General features: G+C 40.2%; 2 protein-coding genes across 3 annotated transcripts in view; one reads left to right on the forward strand and one right to left on the reverse strand.

Annotated features, from left to right (window-relative positions):
- NADK2 (NAD kinase 2, mitochondrial) overlaps window positions 1-3,395 on the forward strand; it is a 32,098-nt gene extending 28,703 nt beyond the window's left edge. For both annotated transcript variants that reach the window (XM_014875547.2, XM_088157043.1), the window contains exon 12: window positions 630-3,395. In XM_014875547.2, the coding sequence (XP_014731033.2) occupies window positions 630-768 (139 nt within the window). In that variant the 3' untranslated portion in view covers window positions 769-3,395. The remainder of the gene's footprint in view (window positions 1-629) is intronic.
- An 813-nt stretch (window positions 3,396-4,208) lies between these two features.
- Window positions 4,209-16,284, reverse strand: SKP2 (S-phase kinase associated protein 2). Its single transcript, XM_014875543.2, has 10 exons — window positions 16,200-16,284; window positions 15,180-15,436; window positions 13,598-13,709; window positions 13,160-13,303; window positions 12,546-12,680; window positions 11,219-11,317; window positions 9,565-9,692; window positions 7,978-8,029; window positions 6,849-6,956; window positions 4,209-5,790 (listed from the first exon to the last, which is right to left on the reverse strand). Exons 1-10 carry the CDS (start codon window positions 16,205-16,207, stop codon window positions 5,577-5,579), a joined length of 1,257 nt encoding a protein of 418 aa, XP_014731029.2. The 5' UTR covers window positions 16,208-16,284; the 3' UTR covers window positions 4,209-5,576.
- Window positions 16,285-16,352: the final 68 nt, after the last annotated feature.

Here is a 16,352-nt window from a genome sequence, read left to right on the forward strand (position 1 = left end):
GATGCCTTAAATTTTATAAGATTAGATTTAAACTTATTAAATATGGCATAGTCAGACTCCAGTATTGACAATAGTAATGCTGCAGTTCTTGAAGTTGCCTGACAAGCATCCTAACCTTGAGCTTTTGTTTATAATCATTCAGAGAGAGGAAAAGTAATTAATGTAACAAAATAAATTACATCAATGTCCAAATTATTTGAATCTCAAGTATTGCTACTTGAAAATATATATTTCTTATTATAAGAAGACCACATATTAGAATCTTAAATTAATGGTAAACTTTTCTGTGAAGATTAAGTAAATCACAGTTAAATGGGATCATCAGTAGCTTTCTTTAAAAATTACAACACCAAGTGTTATATTACAGGCTGTGCTCAGACTCTGGGAGCAATAGGCTCCATTGGCCAAGTCCTTCAGTCCTCTCTGGACTCTTTGCTAAGTCCATACAAAGCATTGATAACTTGGAGGGTTCTAGTGCTTATATATATATAACCATGCTAAGTGGAGGTTAAGCATTTACTGGCCCAAGCAAAAGAATGTCCTAGAATCAGTTTTATTGTTAAGTGCTTGTGTGAAATACGTAAATTTTTAAGCTGTTTTGTGATAACTTCCTTGTTGGGTTTTTGCAGAGTCTGTGTCCGTTCCCGTTGTTGGGATGCTTGTATGGTTGTGGATGGAGGAACATCTTTTGAGTTCAATGATGGGGCAATAGCTTCGATACTGATTGACACAGAGGATTCACTGTGCACTGTTCTGCTGGAAGAATGAAGGACCCTGATGTCTTTTGCTGAAACATTTATGCATCCATAGAGGGAAACCATGGGGATATCACAATGCTGCATTATATTGGAAGTTGGCCTTTTCAGATGCAAGAGCATTTGGAAGAAGCTTGAAATGCTTTTCATTCCTTTGGGTTGGGGAATCATTAGCCTGATATTTAAGCTCTTTTTGCATCTAGTGTAAAATATGTCTGAAGTGTTACCTCTAACTTTAGTGAAAATTGACATTTTAAGCTGTTAAGGCAAACATGAAAGCTTTGTAAACACAGGTAAATGGGTTCAAGTATTAAGTCAGTAGCATTAAATATTGAAATGTACAGTTTTTTAGTAACAGTCTGGGACTGATGAAACTAAATACTTAATACATACACTTTTGTAGAAAAGTTGACTGTCAAACTAGCAATTTGATGCAAGGATATATAGATTTTGGTAAACCATGATGTTGATGTAAAAGAAATGAAAATACAAATCTTTTGTATGCTTTTCAAAAATTGTACAACTTTGTAGTTTCATACAACTTGTGGCAATTTTTTTTTTGTTCTTCCAGTATTTTTTCTACTTTGTAGACTTACATCAAGAGTATAAGTCTGGTTTAATACATCTTGAATGAGGTAGCTTTTACTCTTTCTGTTTGGCTAGATAGGGACTTGAAACCCAAAGGTTTTCTTTACCCCTTCATAAGGAATATGCAAAATATAGAAATCAAGTTGTAGTAGGATAAATTCCTTCACTGAATGGATTAAGTAGAAAGCAGATGATCAGAGACACTAGTATATGAAGTGTCTATCATTAAGAAATAGATTTGGCCTTATTAAGTTGAATGGTTTGGAATTTTAGGTTTTTCTTATATTTAAAGAAGAATGAGATATGCTGGGTACTAGGAGTTGGAGCACAAGCTAATACCTATGTCTTCCAGTTTTCCCAGCATGTTTTTACCTTCTCCAGAGAATTTAAATTTCCAATACTATGATGAATTCTAGTAATATGTAAATGACAACAAATTAATTTCATGTGTCTCTGCTCATGTTAGGTAGTCAAGCTGACAATAGAAAGAAAAAGCTCTGATTAAAGAAGAACCAAGTGACCTTTTAAATCTTTTAGAAAAACTGTGAACTGTGACTGCCTTTTGAAATCTGTGCTTATAATTGCATAGGTGAGGCAGAATTTGACAAAACAAATATTCCTACAGCAGGAACTCTTCTGCTACATGACTTGAAAATAGTATGTTTTGTCTACTACAGATGGGTTTCCAAGAGTGAGTTGTCTTCAAATGACTTTTGAATGAAGAGACTTCTGTAACAGATGTTCTCAGGTCTAATGGAAATGTTCTCCAGTGTGGCCAATCCATCAGTGTATTTATTGCCACTTGCAAAATGTAAACTGCTCTTTATTGGTGGAGGAAATGGACAAAGGGTTTTTTCCTTCTAGACTTGAGAGTGAATAGAACTTAAAACATAATTTAGAGGATATTGATTTGACCAGACCATTTAGTTCCAGGAAAATGTGAAATCGCTGCAAGTGTCTGAATAAGCTATCACTGTGTACATTTCACCTTCTAAGTGTGCTGCAGGGTTATTTACACTGTCCGGTTGTTAGGATTGTAGAAGGGAAAATCAAAGTAGCCAAATAAGCTTTCAAAAATTGCTAAGTTCAGGAGCTAAAAGAATAAAGCTCTTACTGTCTAAAATAATGTGCAAAGCTTGTCTAAAGGTAAAGACACAAAAGACTAATGTTTCCAAAAGTTGTTCCACAGCTAAGGTGTTCTAAGTTATTCTCAATCCATCTGTAACCAGTTAGGGATTGTTTATTATGTGCCTCTATCCAAGTACACTAGTCAGTATGTTGTTAGGATTCAAAAAATCCCCAATCTCACCAATGCCATTAACACTATTTTATTACTTCCTAGGACTCTATCACTCTTAGATCAGATGTAGGTGTTGAACACATGCACAGCAAATCTTTCCCCTGCTTATTTAGACATTTGTATGCTGTAATATTTTAATGGAGACTGGTTAGTCTGATCAGTAAGCATACCTCTTAAACATGCCTGTCATTCCTTATTATGAATGTCGAGACTAAAAGGAAATGTTTTCAGGCCCTACAGCCCCAAAGGACAATCTAGATTAGGATTTAGTAAATTTTCACAATCAAATTCCTAATTTAGCAAAATGGAAGCCTGACCTACTCATGAGTGGCCTCTACTGGTTTTGTATGTAATTGCAGCTCTGTTGAGGCATTTACTGGTGAATGCTTAAATTGAGTAGGATAATTCAAAAATCTATAATTAATAGTAAGCAGCTACCTTTTTTTTCTTAAAAGAATTGTAGGACCCTTTTAAAGGATCCTTTATGATGAAGGATTGCAGTACAGACAACTTACTTGGTAAACAGTATTCCAGGAGAGGACTGAGTCTTGGTTTAACACTGATTTAATCTGCACGGACTGGCAGTGATTTTTACACCCCTTCTACTTACTGATTCAAGTCCATGGTCTTTTTATTTAGTGCTAGTCTACACTGTGTTCTGCTAAATTAGACCTGTTACTCTTTGCTTCTTTTTTTTCCCTCAAGTGGTGTTTATATATTATGTAATAAAAATTAAAAGGTTAATTGATAAATGAAGCTGTCCTGTGCCTTATTTCAACCTTCAAAAGTGTTTCATGTGCTCAGTTTCTTCTCACTTACTGTTTCAAGTTGTTTTTAATGGTTTGTGAGCCTTAATGCTCATGTAGCACAGAACCTAAGCAATATAGAAGGTTTTGTTATGGAGTGCTTAGGGCTACTTATTGTTTCCCTTAGGATAAGGTCAGTTGAGCACCTTATCCGGAGGGTTTTCATTATGTCTGCTACAGCTGCCATCATAAGCAGTAAAAAGGCAACAGTGATGCTGATCCCCTTCCAACACTGAACCTGGTATGTAAAGTTATTCCTTCTAGTTAAAGGCCTACTACTATTCCAATTCGGCACAGGATTTAAAGCATAGTCTAATATATGCTGAAAGTATTTATGATAACACCCTGTCCTTGAAACCACCATTGAGACACAGTACTTTGAAAAATTTCTTTTTGACCCATGACACAAAGTTGGTGGCAAATCAGGAAAAGCATTCTCCCATCCATCACTCATTTTGTACAATCTGGCAATTTCTTCAATCTCTACTAAATGCAAGAGAAGATGCATGGAGTTACATTGTGCAGAAGAAGAACTTACAGTAATGCTGTGCTGCAAAGATGTACTTTTTCTTCTTGAAGTAATTTAAGATATAATTCTAAAGCTGCAAACTGAGGCAGTAGAGTATTCTGTAACCTCCAGCCTCCTATCATTCCTCCAACTTTCAAAAGGTATGTTGCCCATTAACCCCTTCATAAGGGATACAAGCCCTATTAACACCTGTTACTTACACTGTTAAATTTAATAAAAAACAAACCAACTTAGATTACCAAGATAATGCTTTATTTACTATATTCTACAAAGTCAAGCTGATTATCAGATTCTAGTACTCCTACAATCTTTCCACAGTAATTCATCTGTTCTGCATTACCAGGTATTCATTCCTGAATGCTTTTTCTCAAGACTGGAATGGGAAAAGCTGCATCTGTGCAAAGGCCTATGGTAACAAGTTGGCTACTCTTAAAAACATCCATGAATAAATTCAGCTGCTTTCTTACTGCATTCATGGGAAAAACAGCAGGATGTTTATGTCCTACAAAGGGTCCAAGTTTTGCCCTAGGAATTACCAGCTTAAACACATGCTGGAACATTCTAGGCTTATGCATGAGGACCCTGATAACAGATGCAAATGAAAGGTTCATTTAAAGTCCCTATCTTGTTTTTTTTTTTCCTTTTTCGACAGTTACTCAGCTTCTCCTACAACTTTCAAAAAAAAAAAAATCAATACTAGACAATAGTGGTTAGTGATACAAATACAAGAAATGAAGTGCTACTACAAACTAATACAAAAGAGAAATTAATGTCTCTTGATAGCACCAAAGCATCTCTCCCTTACATAGCAGTCCCAGGTTCTGGGTTTTGGTCATATCTAGAACTCTTTTGAGCCTTCCTCCTGCAAAACTTCTACCAATTTATCAGTTGAAATTGAAGGATCATATCTATGATCAGGCTCACAGAAGCTACAGTAATTTTCTGAAATACATAATCAGAAAACCTAGGACCACAACATGAAATAATGGATAACCAGCATCTTTTTTTACAGATGCTAATTTTGAATGGACTTTTCAGACTTTATTTGGCTAAAAATGAAGGCTACTAAAGACAAGTTTCCTTTGTGGCCTCCTAAATACAAACTTTACTATAGCTCCTTTATGCTGCTTAGCTGCTTCGGTGTAGATATCCCCAATTTACTGTTTTCAAGTTTAATTCATTCATCCTATTGTACCTTTTCTTCAGTTACGTAGTTGAATAGATTTAATACATACGGATTCATTTTTAATTCTGCAAATTCCTTTATCAACCCTGTATCTGGCACCTCTGCAAGCTGTTCCAGAAGCTGCAGACAGTTGCTAGAGGCTGACATTATGTAATTATGGTGGTTAATTTTTTTTTTTCAAAGATCCCCTGTAAAAAAGAAAGACTGAAAGAAATATTCTGTAATTGCTCACAGATCATCAAATTTCTCAAGCCTTTACATACAAAAAAAATGGATATATTATCAAACAACAATAGGGTGTTGAAACCAAGTTAGGCAGTAACAGTACTATGATAAAAGGTGCTCAAGCACGTTTTTTCCTAAGGAGCTTCAACACACAGTGTGTCCATGGCATCCAGTGCATTGTACATGATCACAAGAAACTAGGATTTCTCAGTGTCAATCTGCATTTGATGCCCCAAATCTCATGGCTCTTTTTATTGCCAACAGTTGGCCTTGCAATGCTGGTGAAGTGTGAACCATTGATCTTCATGTCAGGCAGTGCTTCCTCAAGGAGCTGCAGGGAACTATCAGTCACTATTCCAAATACCTGAAGAGTCTTAAGTGTTCTAATTTCACCAAGCTCTCTAGAATGAGAAAAAGATGAAACAATCATGAAACTGAAAACACTTTTTGGTGTTTTTCAGCCTGCACCCAAGCTAGATAACCCCATTTCTACTCATTTTTTTGAGGAGGGTCAACTACTTAAGCACATGTTTAATTGAAACTAGTACTCAGCACTGGCACTTCATGAAACTGGCTGAGTAAATGACTTATTTGCTAATGTCTCACAGACGGAAAACAAACTCATTCCTCTTCTTTCATATCCTTGGAGTTAAAAATCTAGAACAAGTGAAGGAAATTGCCCAGATGAAGTTCCGGGATGTGGCTCAGAGGACACAAGACCCTAAGTACTATCAATGAATCTCTAATTTGTAGCAATATTTGGTGAGTAGCCAGACCCTGCTCTTGATTGCTTTACATTTACCCAGTCATCATCTGAACTGTGTATCTCATCCAGCAGGCAATGGACAAAATAAAAAAGCTGAGGCACGTGCTGCCACAGCAAAGGTTCTTCAGATCCTCATTTTCCATAGTCCTTTTCCTCAACCTTTTTTCTTATTGTCGGCCATTTCCTTTGTGTTGACATCTTTCCTGAAAGTATTGTGATTGAATGCTTCTATACTAACAAAAGGCAGAATCAAGTCACTCTATGCCATGTTTCAGTCACAATCAATAACTGATAAAGGTGCACACAAAAGCAAATATACACAGCTTACTAGTCCCGCCAGTACTGTGAACTCTGCCAGCTTTTCCAAACTCGCTGCACACTCAAAAGTCTGGTATTGACAACAATACTGGTCAGTGGCAGGACTGCCAGCAATGAGTACTGGTATAATGCCACTAACAGAAGACACGAGGCATATATGGAGACAGTTCTGTAAGTACAGACTGACACTACTGAAAGATTATCTCAGCTTTGGTTCTAGCTGACAGGTTATTTTATCTTAGTTTTACCACCAATTCCTCATACCATTAAGTTTTTTGAAACAGTATTTGCCATTCTAAACCTAAAATAAAGCAAATTCAAATTAACTTACCCTCTGCATGAACGGCAAACCAAAGCTAATTAGAGGTTACTTACACTAAGGCAGCAGGTGATATCTGATAACATCGACTAAGGCACAGGTGTTGTAGGAACACAAGTTGTTTAAAATACTGGAAGCACTCAGGCTTTAACATCATGCTGTCACTGTACAGAGAACATATTAAAAGGTTTAAGTATAGAGCAGCAGTAAATTTGTTATTTTGAAAATTCAGGCAGAGGAATTTTTTGAATATCTATTTTTCCTACCACCAAAGTATGTTTTCACTGAATATGAAAGCAACCCATTTCTCATGTATGTGTTGGGCAAGTGAAGCAGAAGTGTCTCTTCAAACAGATACTCTGCTGCAGAACTTATGCCATGAATAGGCAAGTTCTTCAGAGATTTCAAAATACTGTAACTGACTAGGTAGGTCAAAACCAAAATAACACCTTTTTTTACAGCTACATGACCAAGTAACAAATTTGTATTGATGCCTTTAGTTTTAAGTTTTCCTATTCTCCTTGGATGTGCTTTTCTGATGTGCTAGGGTGATGAAGACAAAACAGTCCTATTTTAGTTAAGAACTCAAGCACAGTTTCTCCAAACTTCAGGCCCTAAGCACAAACTACGTGGAAAGGTGGAGGGTGGGTTCATGCAAATTAACCAGAACCTATAAAAGTGTAAGATTTTGTGACCAACCCCCTCCTTTCCTTCCATCTTGGAGCCATCCAGGCAGGGGCCGAAACTGTGGCACTTGTACTGCTAGGGTGTGGCTTTTGTAGGCCTTTTGTAGGCCTCACAATAAATACCCATTTTATTCTCCTTAACTCTGTGTGCAGCCTCTGTTCCAGCACCTCAAGGCATCAGTATTAGAGATGACTTAAAACCCTCTCTCAGATGCTAGGCTAATGAACTGTAGACATCTAAATACTTCCCTCCATTTACCTATTAATTACTATCTCTTGGTAGTTAACAAATCCTGTAAGTATCTGACCTTTATGCTAGGGTAACAAAAAATTATATTATTATTATTATAATAATTGAATTGTTATTATAATATTATTAAATCTTTTAAAGGTTTAGCATGAGTAGTATTTTCTGGATATGTAGTGCTACACAACCTTGCCTCAGTGCTAATCCCCTGAACCACAAGGATTTAAGGACTGGCTGCACAGGTCTTCTTACCTGAGATCTAAATGGACAAGCAAAGGACATCTCTCCACCAGCGTTTTCACATCTGAAAAGAGGTCACATAGAGTAAGTCCTTCTTCCAGTAAGAAAATGGACATGCTTTACACAGCCTACATATGTCCACACATGTTCATTTATATCTTTTCTTCTGGAACCCCACAACTGAAGCACAATTTTTAAACTAAACAATACATGGTTAAGACTTACAGCATACAGTCTGCCTATGAAGATACCTTACATGGACTTCTTTTAGCCCTCTGCAAAAGATACATTTCATTCAGCAAACTATCCCTAGAAGAGAGTTGAATCAACCATCAATTTAGGAAGACAGCAATTCCAGTGGTATTTTTGTGAAATTTCCTGAAACTTAGTAATGGTGAGCTGCATGAAATACTTACATGTAGTGAAAAAGTAATGCAAATTTTCCATGCATCAAATATTCTTTCAGAGCACCAAATCCTTCAGGCATCTCCACTTTTACCCACAAAAAGTTCTCTCCTTATGACAAAAAGTTACGGTTTTTCTGATTTAAATTGTAAAATTTTTACTTTCTTTTCACTGTCTGCAAATAACACTGAATCACCCGTGGTTCAGATAAAAGCCATAGCAAGGTGCTCAACTAAACAAAACAATGCCTTAATTATGATGATTAATGTATTATTCAAGTCTTATGCTTGATAAATTGCAGTGGAACAGAGTAAAGTCACTCAGAGAAAGTATCTGACAAATAGAAGAGGTCAGCACATGGTCTCTAATTAGAAGGGTCTTCAATTAGAAGGCCCAAGGTTCAAACTCCTAATGTGAGAAGATTATGTACCGTATTTGTTTATGGGTTTGGGGCTGAGATAAGAAATTTCGCCTATTTCCCCACAAAGGGAATGGATGAAGGAGTCTGTGTGGGTCTTAAACAGAAATGAGAGGTCACCCCCTGCCTGTCATCCAATGCCCTATTGTCATATTCACTCATTGCAAAAATTAAATTCTCTTTACCACAAAAGGACTTTCACCCTTCGGCTTCAGTTCTTCTTCATTTTCATGTACCCTCCCCTAAATCTTGACTTACCTGCATTTTCTATAACCATCCAACATAATAAATCTTTTCTTCCTAGAACTATTAGCATGTAAATGGTTAAATGTTGATTCCTGAGATAATGTGCCTTCCAAATTAACTGGTATCTGGATGTCAGTCTGAAACTCAAGCACTTACTATGATTGTTCTCTTTTAGAAGATGCTTTCAGCAGACACAACAGCAGAGGCTTTAAGAAAGCTTTCCAGATACTGTTCCTGGCGCTAATTCATAGCACAAAGTCCTGCTTCCAGGACTTACTTCACAAGTAAAGGCTGTTCCTTTCAGCTGAAGAAATGAGTTTTCACTTGACTGTTCCTAAATTCAGAAGAAAAATCATCTCACCCTTCACAGCAAGAGTTTCTGTCAGCAAGAACTTCAAACTATAAAAACTACAAAAGTTTCTGTTGGTATATGATTCTTCTATACAAAGAGTGAATGCCAACCAGAAGAAAATGTAAAGCCTGCTGCTTCATCCCACAGTGGGATAAAGGTTTGTCACACTGCTATTTACCTGCTATTTGTAGATTCTCTCTGTATCCACTTAAATTTAACTGAGTGACCTTTGAAGTAATGTGATTGACTGCTGCTTTGACGTGAGTGGCTGTAAATTCACACCAGGACAAGTTCAGCTCCTCCAGCCTACAAACAAACAGAGTTGATAACAAGAATGGCTGAAACACAGTTCAAATTCTGGTATTTTCCATTACAGCTGACACTTTTAAAGGAAACACTTGTAACATGTCTACTGCAAACTTACTGTATTCATGACTAGCAATTCTACTATGACAATAATTAAGCACTAATGAATGGAGCAGGTTACCCACCCAAATCTGTACTTGGATATTTTCAAGACGCAACCAGAGAACATCCTCACCCACCTGGACAGTCCTAATTTTAGGCCCTGATCTGGGAAAAGGGTTAAAGTGACTTCCCAAAGCCACTTTCAACTGGAATGATTTGCTAATATAGTAGAAGTATAGCAGTACAGCAGTACAGGCTCTCTCCAGGAACTGCCACAAGGAGACACTGTCTTTTCATCGGGTTTGTGACCTGAATCTGTTACAGCTGAACAGATGGTCACATTGAGAGGAAAAACCACTATCCATTATTAGCATTGGTCAGATGAGCAATTAATCCTAATTAGCATAAAATAATTCATAGTTTTATATAAACACTGGTCATGCTATGAGCTCAACTCTATTTACGTGCTTGATTACCTATAGTCTGTCACCATGGGGCTGGGACAAAGTACTGTTCTGTGTCCAGGTGTTGTAGCTGTGACCAAGGGACAAATATACAGCGAATGCACAACTAGAGCATTTAGCTGGCACTCTCTACATAAAATGAAAAAACAGTTAAATTGCCACTAGCATTCCGAGGATCAGGTTTGCCATCTGGTATTCACTGTGCACTGCACAGACTGCCATCCCCTAAAGAGCTCACGATCTGCGTCATCAGACCAAGCAACACAACGATTAAGGCTCTGGCTGCCCAGTAACAATTCGATTAAAATACATGCTTTTGCAGAAAAAAATGACTATTTATGTTGTCCTGCAGGTCACAGGAAGTCAGCAGAATGACTAGGATATAAATCCTGAATTCACTGGAGCCCAGTTCCATGACGTTCTGCCAGCAGATGGCTTAATCACTGGAGCTGTCAATCTGAACACAGCCCTTCATAAACTAGAACATTACTGAAGGATTATTCTAACGTGGAAAGGCACAGTGTTCTCAAGTACTCATGTCATACTCTGATTGCAAAGGGAGCTCTGGAACTCCACTTTCCAGTTCCAAAACAGACACTTCATCTTTGTGAGAATCACATACTATTTTCATAAAGAAAATCAAATTTACATGATATCAAAGGAACATAAATGGGTTTACCCACCCAAAAAGATGATGCAGAAAACCCATGAAAAACTACCAAAGTACATCTTTGCTATTAAAAAAGAAAATAGCTTAATGGAAAAAAATTACCTGACTATTCAGCTTATAATCAACTGTTAGGCATCCAGAACAAAACCAGGCACATTAAAAAATTACATTACAAAACATTGCACATGAAAAAAAAACATTAAAAAGTATTAGACACAAGAATAACAGGGATGCCCAAAGAAAAAAGTAAATCCTTTCTTTCAGGAATAGCAAAACCTCTTTTTTCTTACATAGAACAGCTGCTCAACATCAGCTCCAACGCTTCAGCAGAAAACCCTGAGCACCCACAGAGATTTAGTCGTATCAAACTGGGATTTCTAGCAATGCTCCTGTAGAGAGAAAAAAAAAAAAAAATAAAAATTTGATAAAATTTAAATATTGGAACATTGCTTGCTTTGCTAGGATGTGACTATTTTAAAGACCTAATTTCCTGGACAGGGATTTGTTCATAAAACATGAAGTACTGCATCTTTAATCAAATGACCAACCTGAGTCACTAAGGGTTTTAACTCTGTACTTGCTGCATCAAGGCACAACAGTTAAAGGGATATCTGTCTACTTACTTGACGCTGCTGACATGTCTGCACATTTATAAACTAGTAAGTTTACAAGGAAATTATTTATTTCCACTTTCTCTGATAAGCTGTGGTGTATGTTTATTGGCATACAACAAGAGATGACTACACCTCTATAAAAGACAAAGCAAACATCCCATTTCTGGTGTCACCCCTCTGCAAGATGGAGTTATTCCAGGACAAATGATGTCCAAAGAGCATCCCCTGAATACATTTGTTTCCAAGACTAGAGCAAACGTGCAGTTAACAAAACCTGGAAAAACTCTTACATTCAGTACAAATATTTGTTCAGAAGGCAATAAAACTTCATCAGTAGTGCTTAATTAGTACCCAATTTTCAGATAGTTTTAACTTTTACTACTGATCATATGAAAAGCCAAACTATACTGGTCTGTTTGTATTCTGGTTCCCCCTTCCTGGAGTGAGGAAGGCAGCAGAAAGCAGGACAGCCAGAGTCTCTGCCATCTGACCTATGGTCCCTGGCACCTCTACAGTCCCCTGGTGTGACTGAACAGGTTGACTGCATGCCCATTAGTGTCTTTGCAGTTGAACCAAGGAACACTTCTGCTTGACAGAATCTGTAATCTTCCAGGACTTCAGAAGTTCAACAAATAAGTGAGCAACACTGCAGAAGCACTATGGGCACCTGGTGGGAGAACTACTGAGAGCCCCTGGCATAGAAAAGAACCTGCACACCAAACACAAAGGTCTCTTGGGAGCACAAAAATGGCAAAATACAAGTAGCTCTGCCATACATCTTAGCTATGGGAATATGGACACATAAACCCGAGAGAGATGAGTAGTTTTTCCAACCTCCTGCTAACTCTGGAGAATTGGGAGAAAAAAAAAAGGCACCTAAAACTGGCCATTTTAAAAGACTCCCACAATGAACAATTTTCCACTGCATTCTTTCATTAGCCAGCACAAAACGATGGAACCATAAAGAAGGTATTTACTGAATATTCCCAAACATGTCACTCACTTGATGATGTTGTCAGAAAGCACTAGACCCTCCAAGCTGAGGTTCTGCAGCTTTTCACATAGACAAAGAATACTGTGGAGATCTGCAGCAGACACTGTGCAGTTTGACAAATCCAGGTGCTGAATTTTAAGAAGACTAACAAAAAAGAAGAAAGAGAAAGGTTACTAAAATTACATTAAAACCTGCTCCGTATCACAAATACATCCCAGACACTAAAAGCATGCAAAACTTGCAAAAAAAAACTTCTACTGATTCCTTGTAACACCTGAAAGTCTATCCTTCTGGAGTTGAATGAATTTTTTGTATGTACCACATAAAAATGGTGGAGATTATGTTAATTCTTTGCTCTACAAGATACAAACTGCAAGGGCATTATGGTGCTTGGTATTTTCAAAAAGAAAAAAAAAAAATCACATCAACTTGATTTTAAATAACTGACAGGTGAATGCAGGTCCTCCTGTTTCAACCCAGGCTTAACCACTGATTAGCTCTTCCACACTCCAGAGACAGCACAAACACTGCTTATGATTGCTATTACTTAAAACCAAAAACACACAGACTGTGAATATCTGAGACACAGTTTCAGGATCCAAAACATGCAGAAAAAGCCTTACTTGCTTGTTTTAAACAATGGATCCCCAATGCAAGATCTTGGGCAACGGAACACAGTAACACCTGCAGGCAACAACTGTCCAAGAACGCCTGGCAGCAGATTCCCACCAGTCAAATCAAGAGTCTGCCAGAGAGATTCATCAAACCTGGGGCATAGAGTTTTACTTGTTAGTGAGTTCAAACAGGTGATGGGTCAATGTTGTAAGTGCAAACACATGAACTTTCCAGTGTCAAAAACAGACAGAGAAGGGAAAGCTATTTAATAGACCACAATACAATAATGTTGAAACATGTGAGGCATCTTTTGATTATACATATTCACATATGGCCTAAATTGAATTATATATATAAATAAGATGAGAACCAGACCATTTGCCAGTCTGTGGAAATATGGAAACAAAGGTTTTCCTTGGTACTAAATGACGACAAGTAATACTCACGAAAGTCGATGCCATCTCTTGCAAATCATAGAAACTTTCAGTAAATCCTTTAAGGGCAAATAGGCAAAGATTGCCAAAAGCAGTTCATCTGGAAGTGCATCCAAAGAAATACCTTTAGGGAAAAAGCAAAACGTGATCTAGTTAAAGCTGGTTCATTTTTGCCTGCTGGTCAGATGCCTTGTTTGGTTTGGTTGTTACAAGCCCCTCTACAGTTTCTCTGTAGCCTATACATCACACTTAGCCCCACTATATATCTCCCTTGCAGCTCACCACTGTAGGAATACATTTTTCCATCTTTGTTTAGGCACGTCTGGTAACTGCATAGGTTCCAATAATATCAACTTTGTACACATAGTAGAGCCATTGATACTACTCACATATTCACTTAGGGAACAAGAGCACCTTAACTACTGCCTTTGTAGTCTAACACTTGTATGATTCTCTGGGATTTTTTTTCCCCTCTGCTGAAATGCCCACTCCTCCTATTGCATGCAAGGGTCCCAGAAGATGAGCCATGCTGCTGTGTGATACAGGCAAAAAAATCGGGTACTACAAACTGCTTCCTAAAACATCCGTGCTACCACCACTCCAAGAATTATGTGAAACAACGTGGTGCAATCACAGTTTCTCTCAGGGCTCCAGAAGGTATCATGATTCATGACATAGGAGATTTCTGGGTGGTAGAGCTCAGTAACAGCTGCCTTTGACCCAGCACTCCATCTTATATAAAAACAGGATTGTCTGAAGGCATTCCCACCTTCTGTGTTACAGCATAATGCCCGGAGAGAGCTGCTTATTTATTTTGCATCCCATACTCAGCCAGAGTAAGATCCACATTTTGACACCAGGGAAAGAAATATCCCTTTCAAGAGTCCTAGAACCCTGCTCTTTCCCTTTCCAGCCCAGCAGCCTTCCACCCTTTGATGTGCTTTCCCTGTAGCTCTCTGGCATGGTCCCTCACGTTGTTCATTTCCATTGGGAGCTGGGACACAGCCCCAGTGACACACTTCAGCCTGCACTCCTTACTTACCCTTCTCCTCCTGCCTCTAAACAGATAACTTTTCAATTGACTTTGGTTTTAGACTGATTGATTTTCGCTTGCTTTTTCTCCGTGTACTTTACCCATGTAGTAACTAGAGTGAACGTTGCCAACAAACTTTGTCACACTTTTGCTTTTATATTAAACCTACTTTTGCTGCTGATTCTTTGAACAACCTTAAAACATCAATCCACAACACAGCCCTGCTGGGCCAAAGTGCCACCTATGTCACATACATAAGAGCAGACAGGCACAGGGACATGCAGCACAACCTCCCCAGCACATACACACACACAGGTGCTCATGGGGTTAGGCAGCAGAGGACCATGCTTTTCATGCGCCACAATTCTGGAGCTAGACGCACCACCCCTGTTTAAAGGCATACATAAAAGAGGATTTATCACCCAAGCCTGAAAACCACTAGATCTACAAGTGGCAATCTGCTAGGTAAGAGCAAAAGAAGTAAACAATAAAGCAGGGCGAACTTGAGATGCCCAGACTCCATCTCTACTTGAAGCAGAACCCAGACCAGGGTGACAGTACCTGACTCTGCCTCTCGGAGCAGCCATGGCCGGCGCACGATAACAAAGTCCTTTTCGTTGTCCTTCACCTTCTGCCGTTTTGGAGGAAGGCACGGCGACGACACCAGCAGGTCCTGCGGTGTGTTTTCATTGCGCAGCTTGTCTTTCTTAAGGGCCGACACTCCCACGCCCGAGAGAAGCTCCGAGGTCTTGCCGGAGTCCCATTCCAAGCTGGTGGAAACATTAGTGCTAGAGGATGGGATCTCCTGGAGGTGCTTTCTGCAGACACAGCAAAACCCAGAGGCTCTAAGGGTACTGCCAGACTGACACCAAACACAGGATGGGGATCCTTGAAGCATTTCTGTCACTCCTACTCCACATTCACAAGCAGGGCGATTAAGTGTGGGATCTGCGAGCGCTGGAAGCACAAGCAGCGGCGAGAGCGCAGGCGTGTGCTCGGTCTGGCAGACTTTGGGGAAGATCCCGCCAGGGATTGAGCGCGCCCCACTCCCGGATGGGGCGGGCGAGGGACCCGGAGAGCGGAGCCAATAGAGGCGGCGACACACGGCAGCCTCCCAACACCACCAAACCCGGACACAGCCGCGACAGCACCGGGCGGGACCCTCGCACGGCGGGGCGGGATGCCCGGGCCGGCGGGGCGGGGGAAGCTCTCCCCGCGGCTGCCGCCCGCTGCGGGCGGGGGAAGCGGCCCGCAGATCCCGCGCACGCCGGCCGGCCCCAAGGGCAGAGCCCCCGCTCCCCCAGGACCACCCGCGGGGCCGCACACGCACGTGTGATCCCCGCACCGCTCCCACGGCCAGGAGCCCCTTCCCGCTCCCCCGGGTCCCGCACCGCTCCCGGAACTCCCAGGCACAGCCCCTCAGCCACCCCCACGCAGCCAGGGGACCCGAGGGAGCCCGCGAAGGCTCACGCTCAGCCCCGGCGCCACAAGGCTCCCGCGCAGCCCAGCAGCGGGACTTGTACGCCCATGTTCCGGCGCATCCCCGCATCCCGGTGTTCCAGTATCGCCGTGCTCCCGTACCTGTACATGGCGCTGGAAGACCCGCGCGCGCCGCCGCGCGCCCCGCGCCTTTCAGCACCGCGCCATACCAGCGCCGGCCGGAAGCCGCAGCGGGGGGGGCGGGGGGAAAGCGCAGAGGCTGCCGGGAGTTGTAGTTCACAGCCATGTGCCCGC

The sequence above is a fragment of the Sturnus vulgaris genome, chromosome Z (assembly GCF_052056855.1).
Source record: "Sturnus vulgaris isolate bStuVul1 chromosome Z, bStuVul1.hap1, whole genome shotgun sequence".
NCBI lineage: Eukaryota > Metazoa > Chordata > Aves > Passeriformes > Sturnidae > Sturnus > Sturnus vulgaris.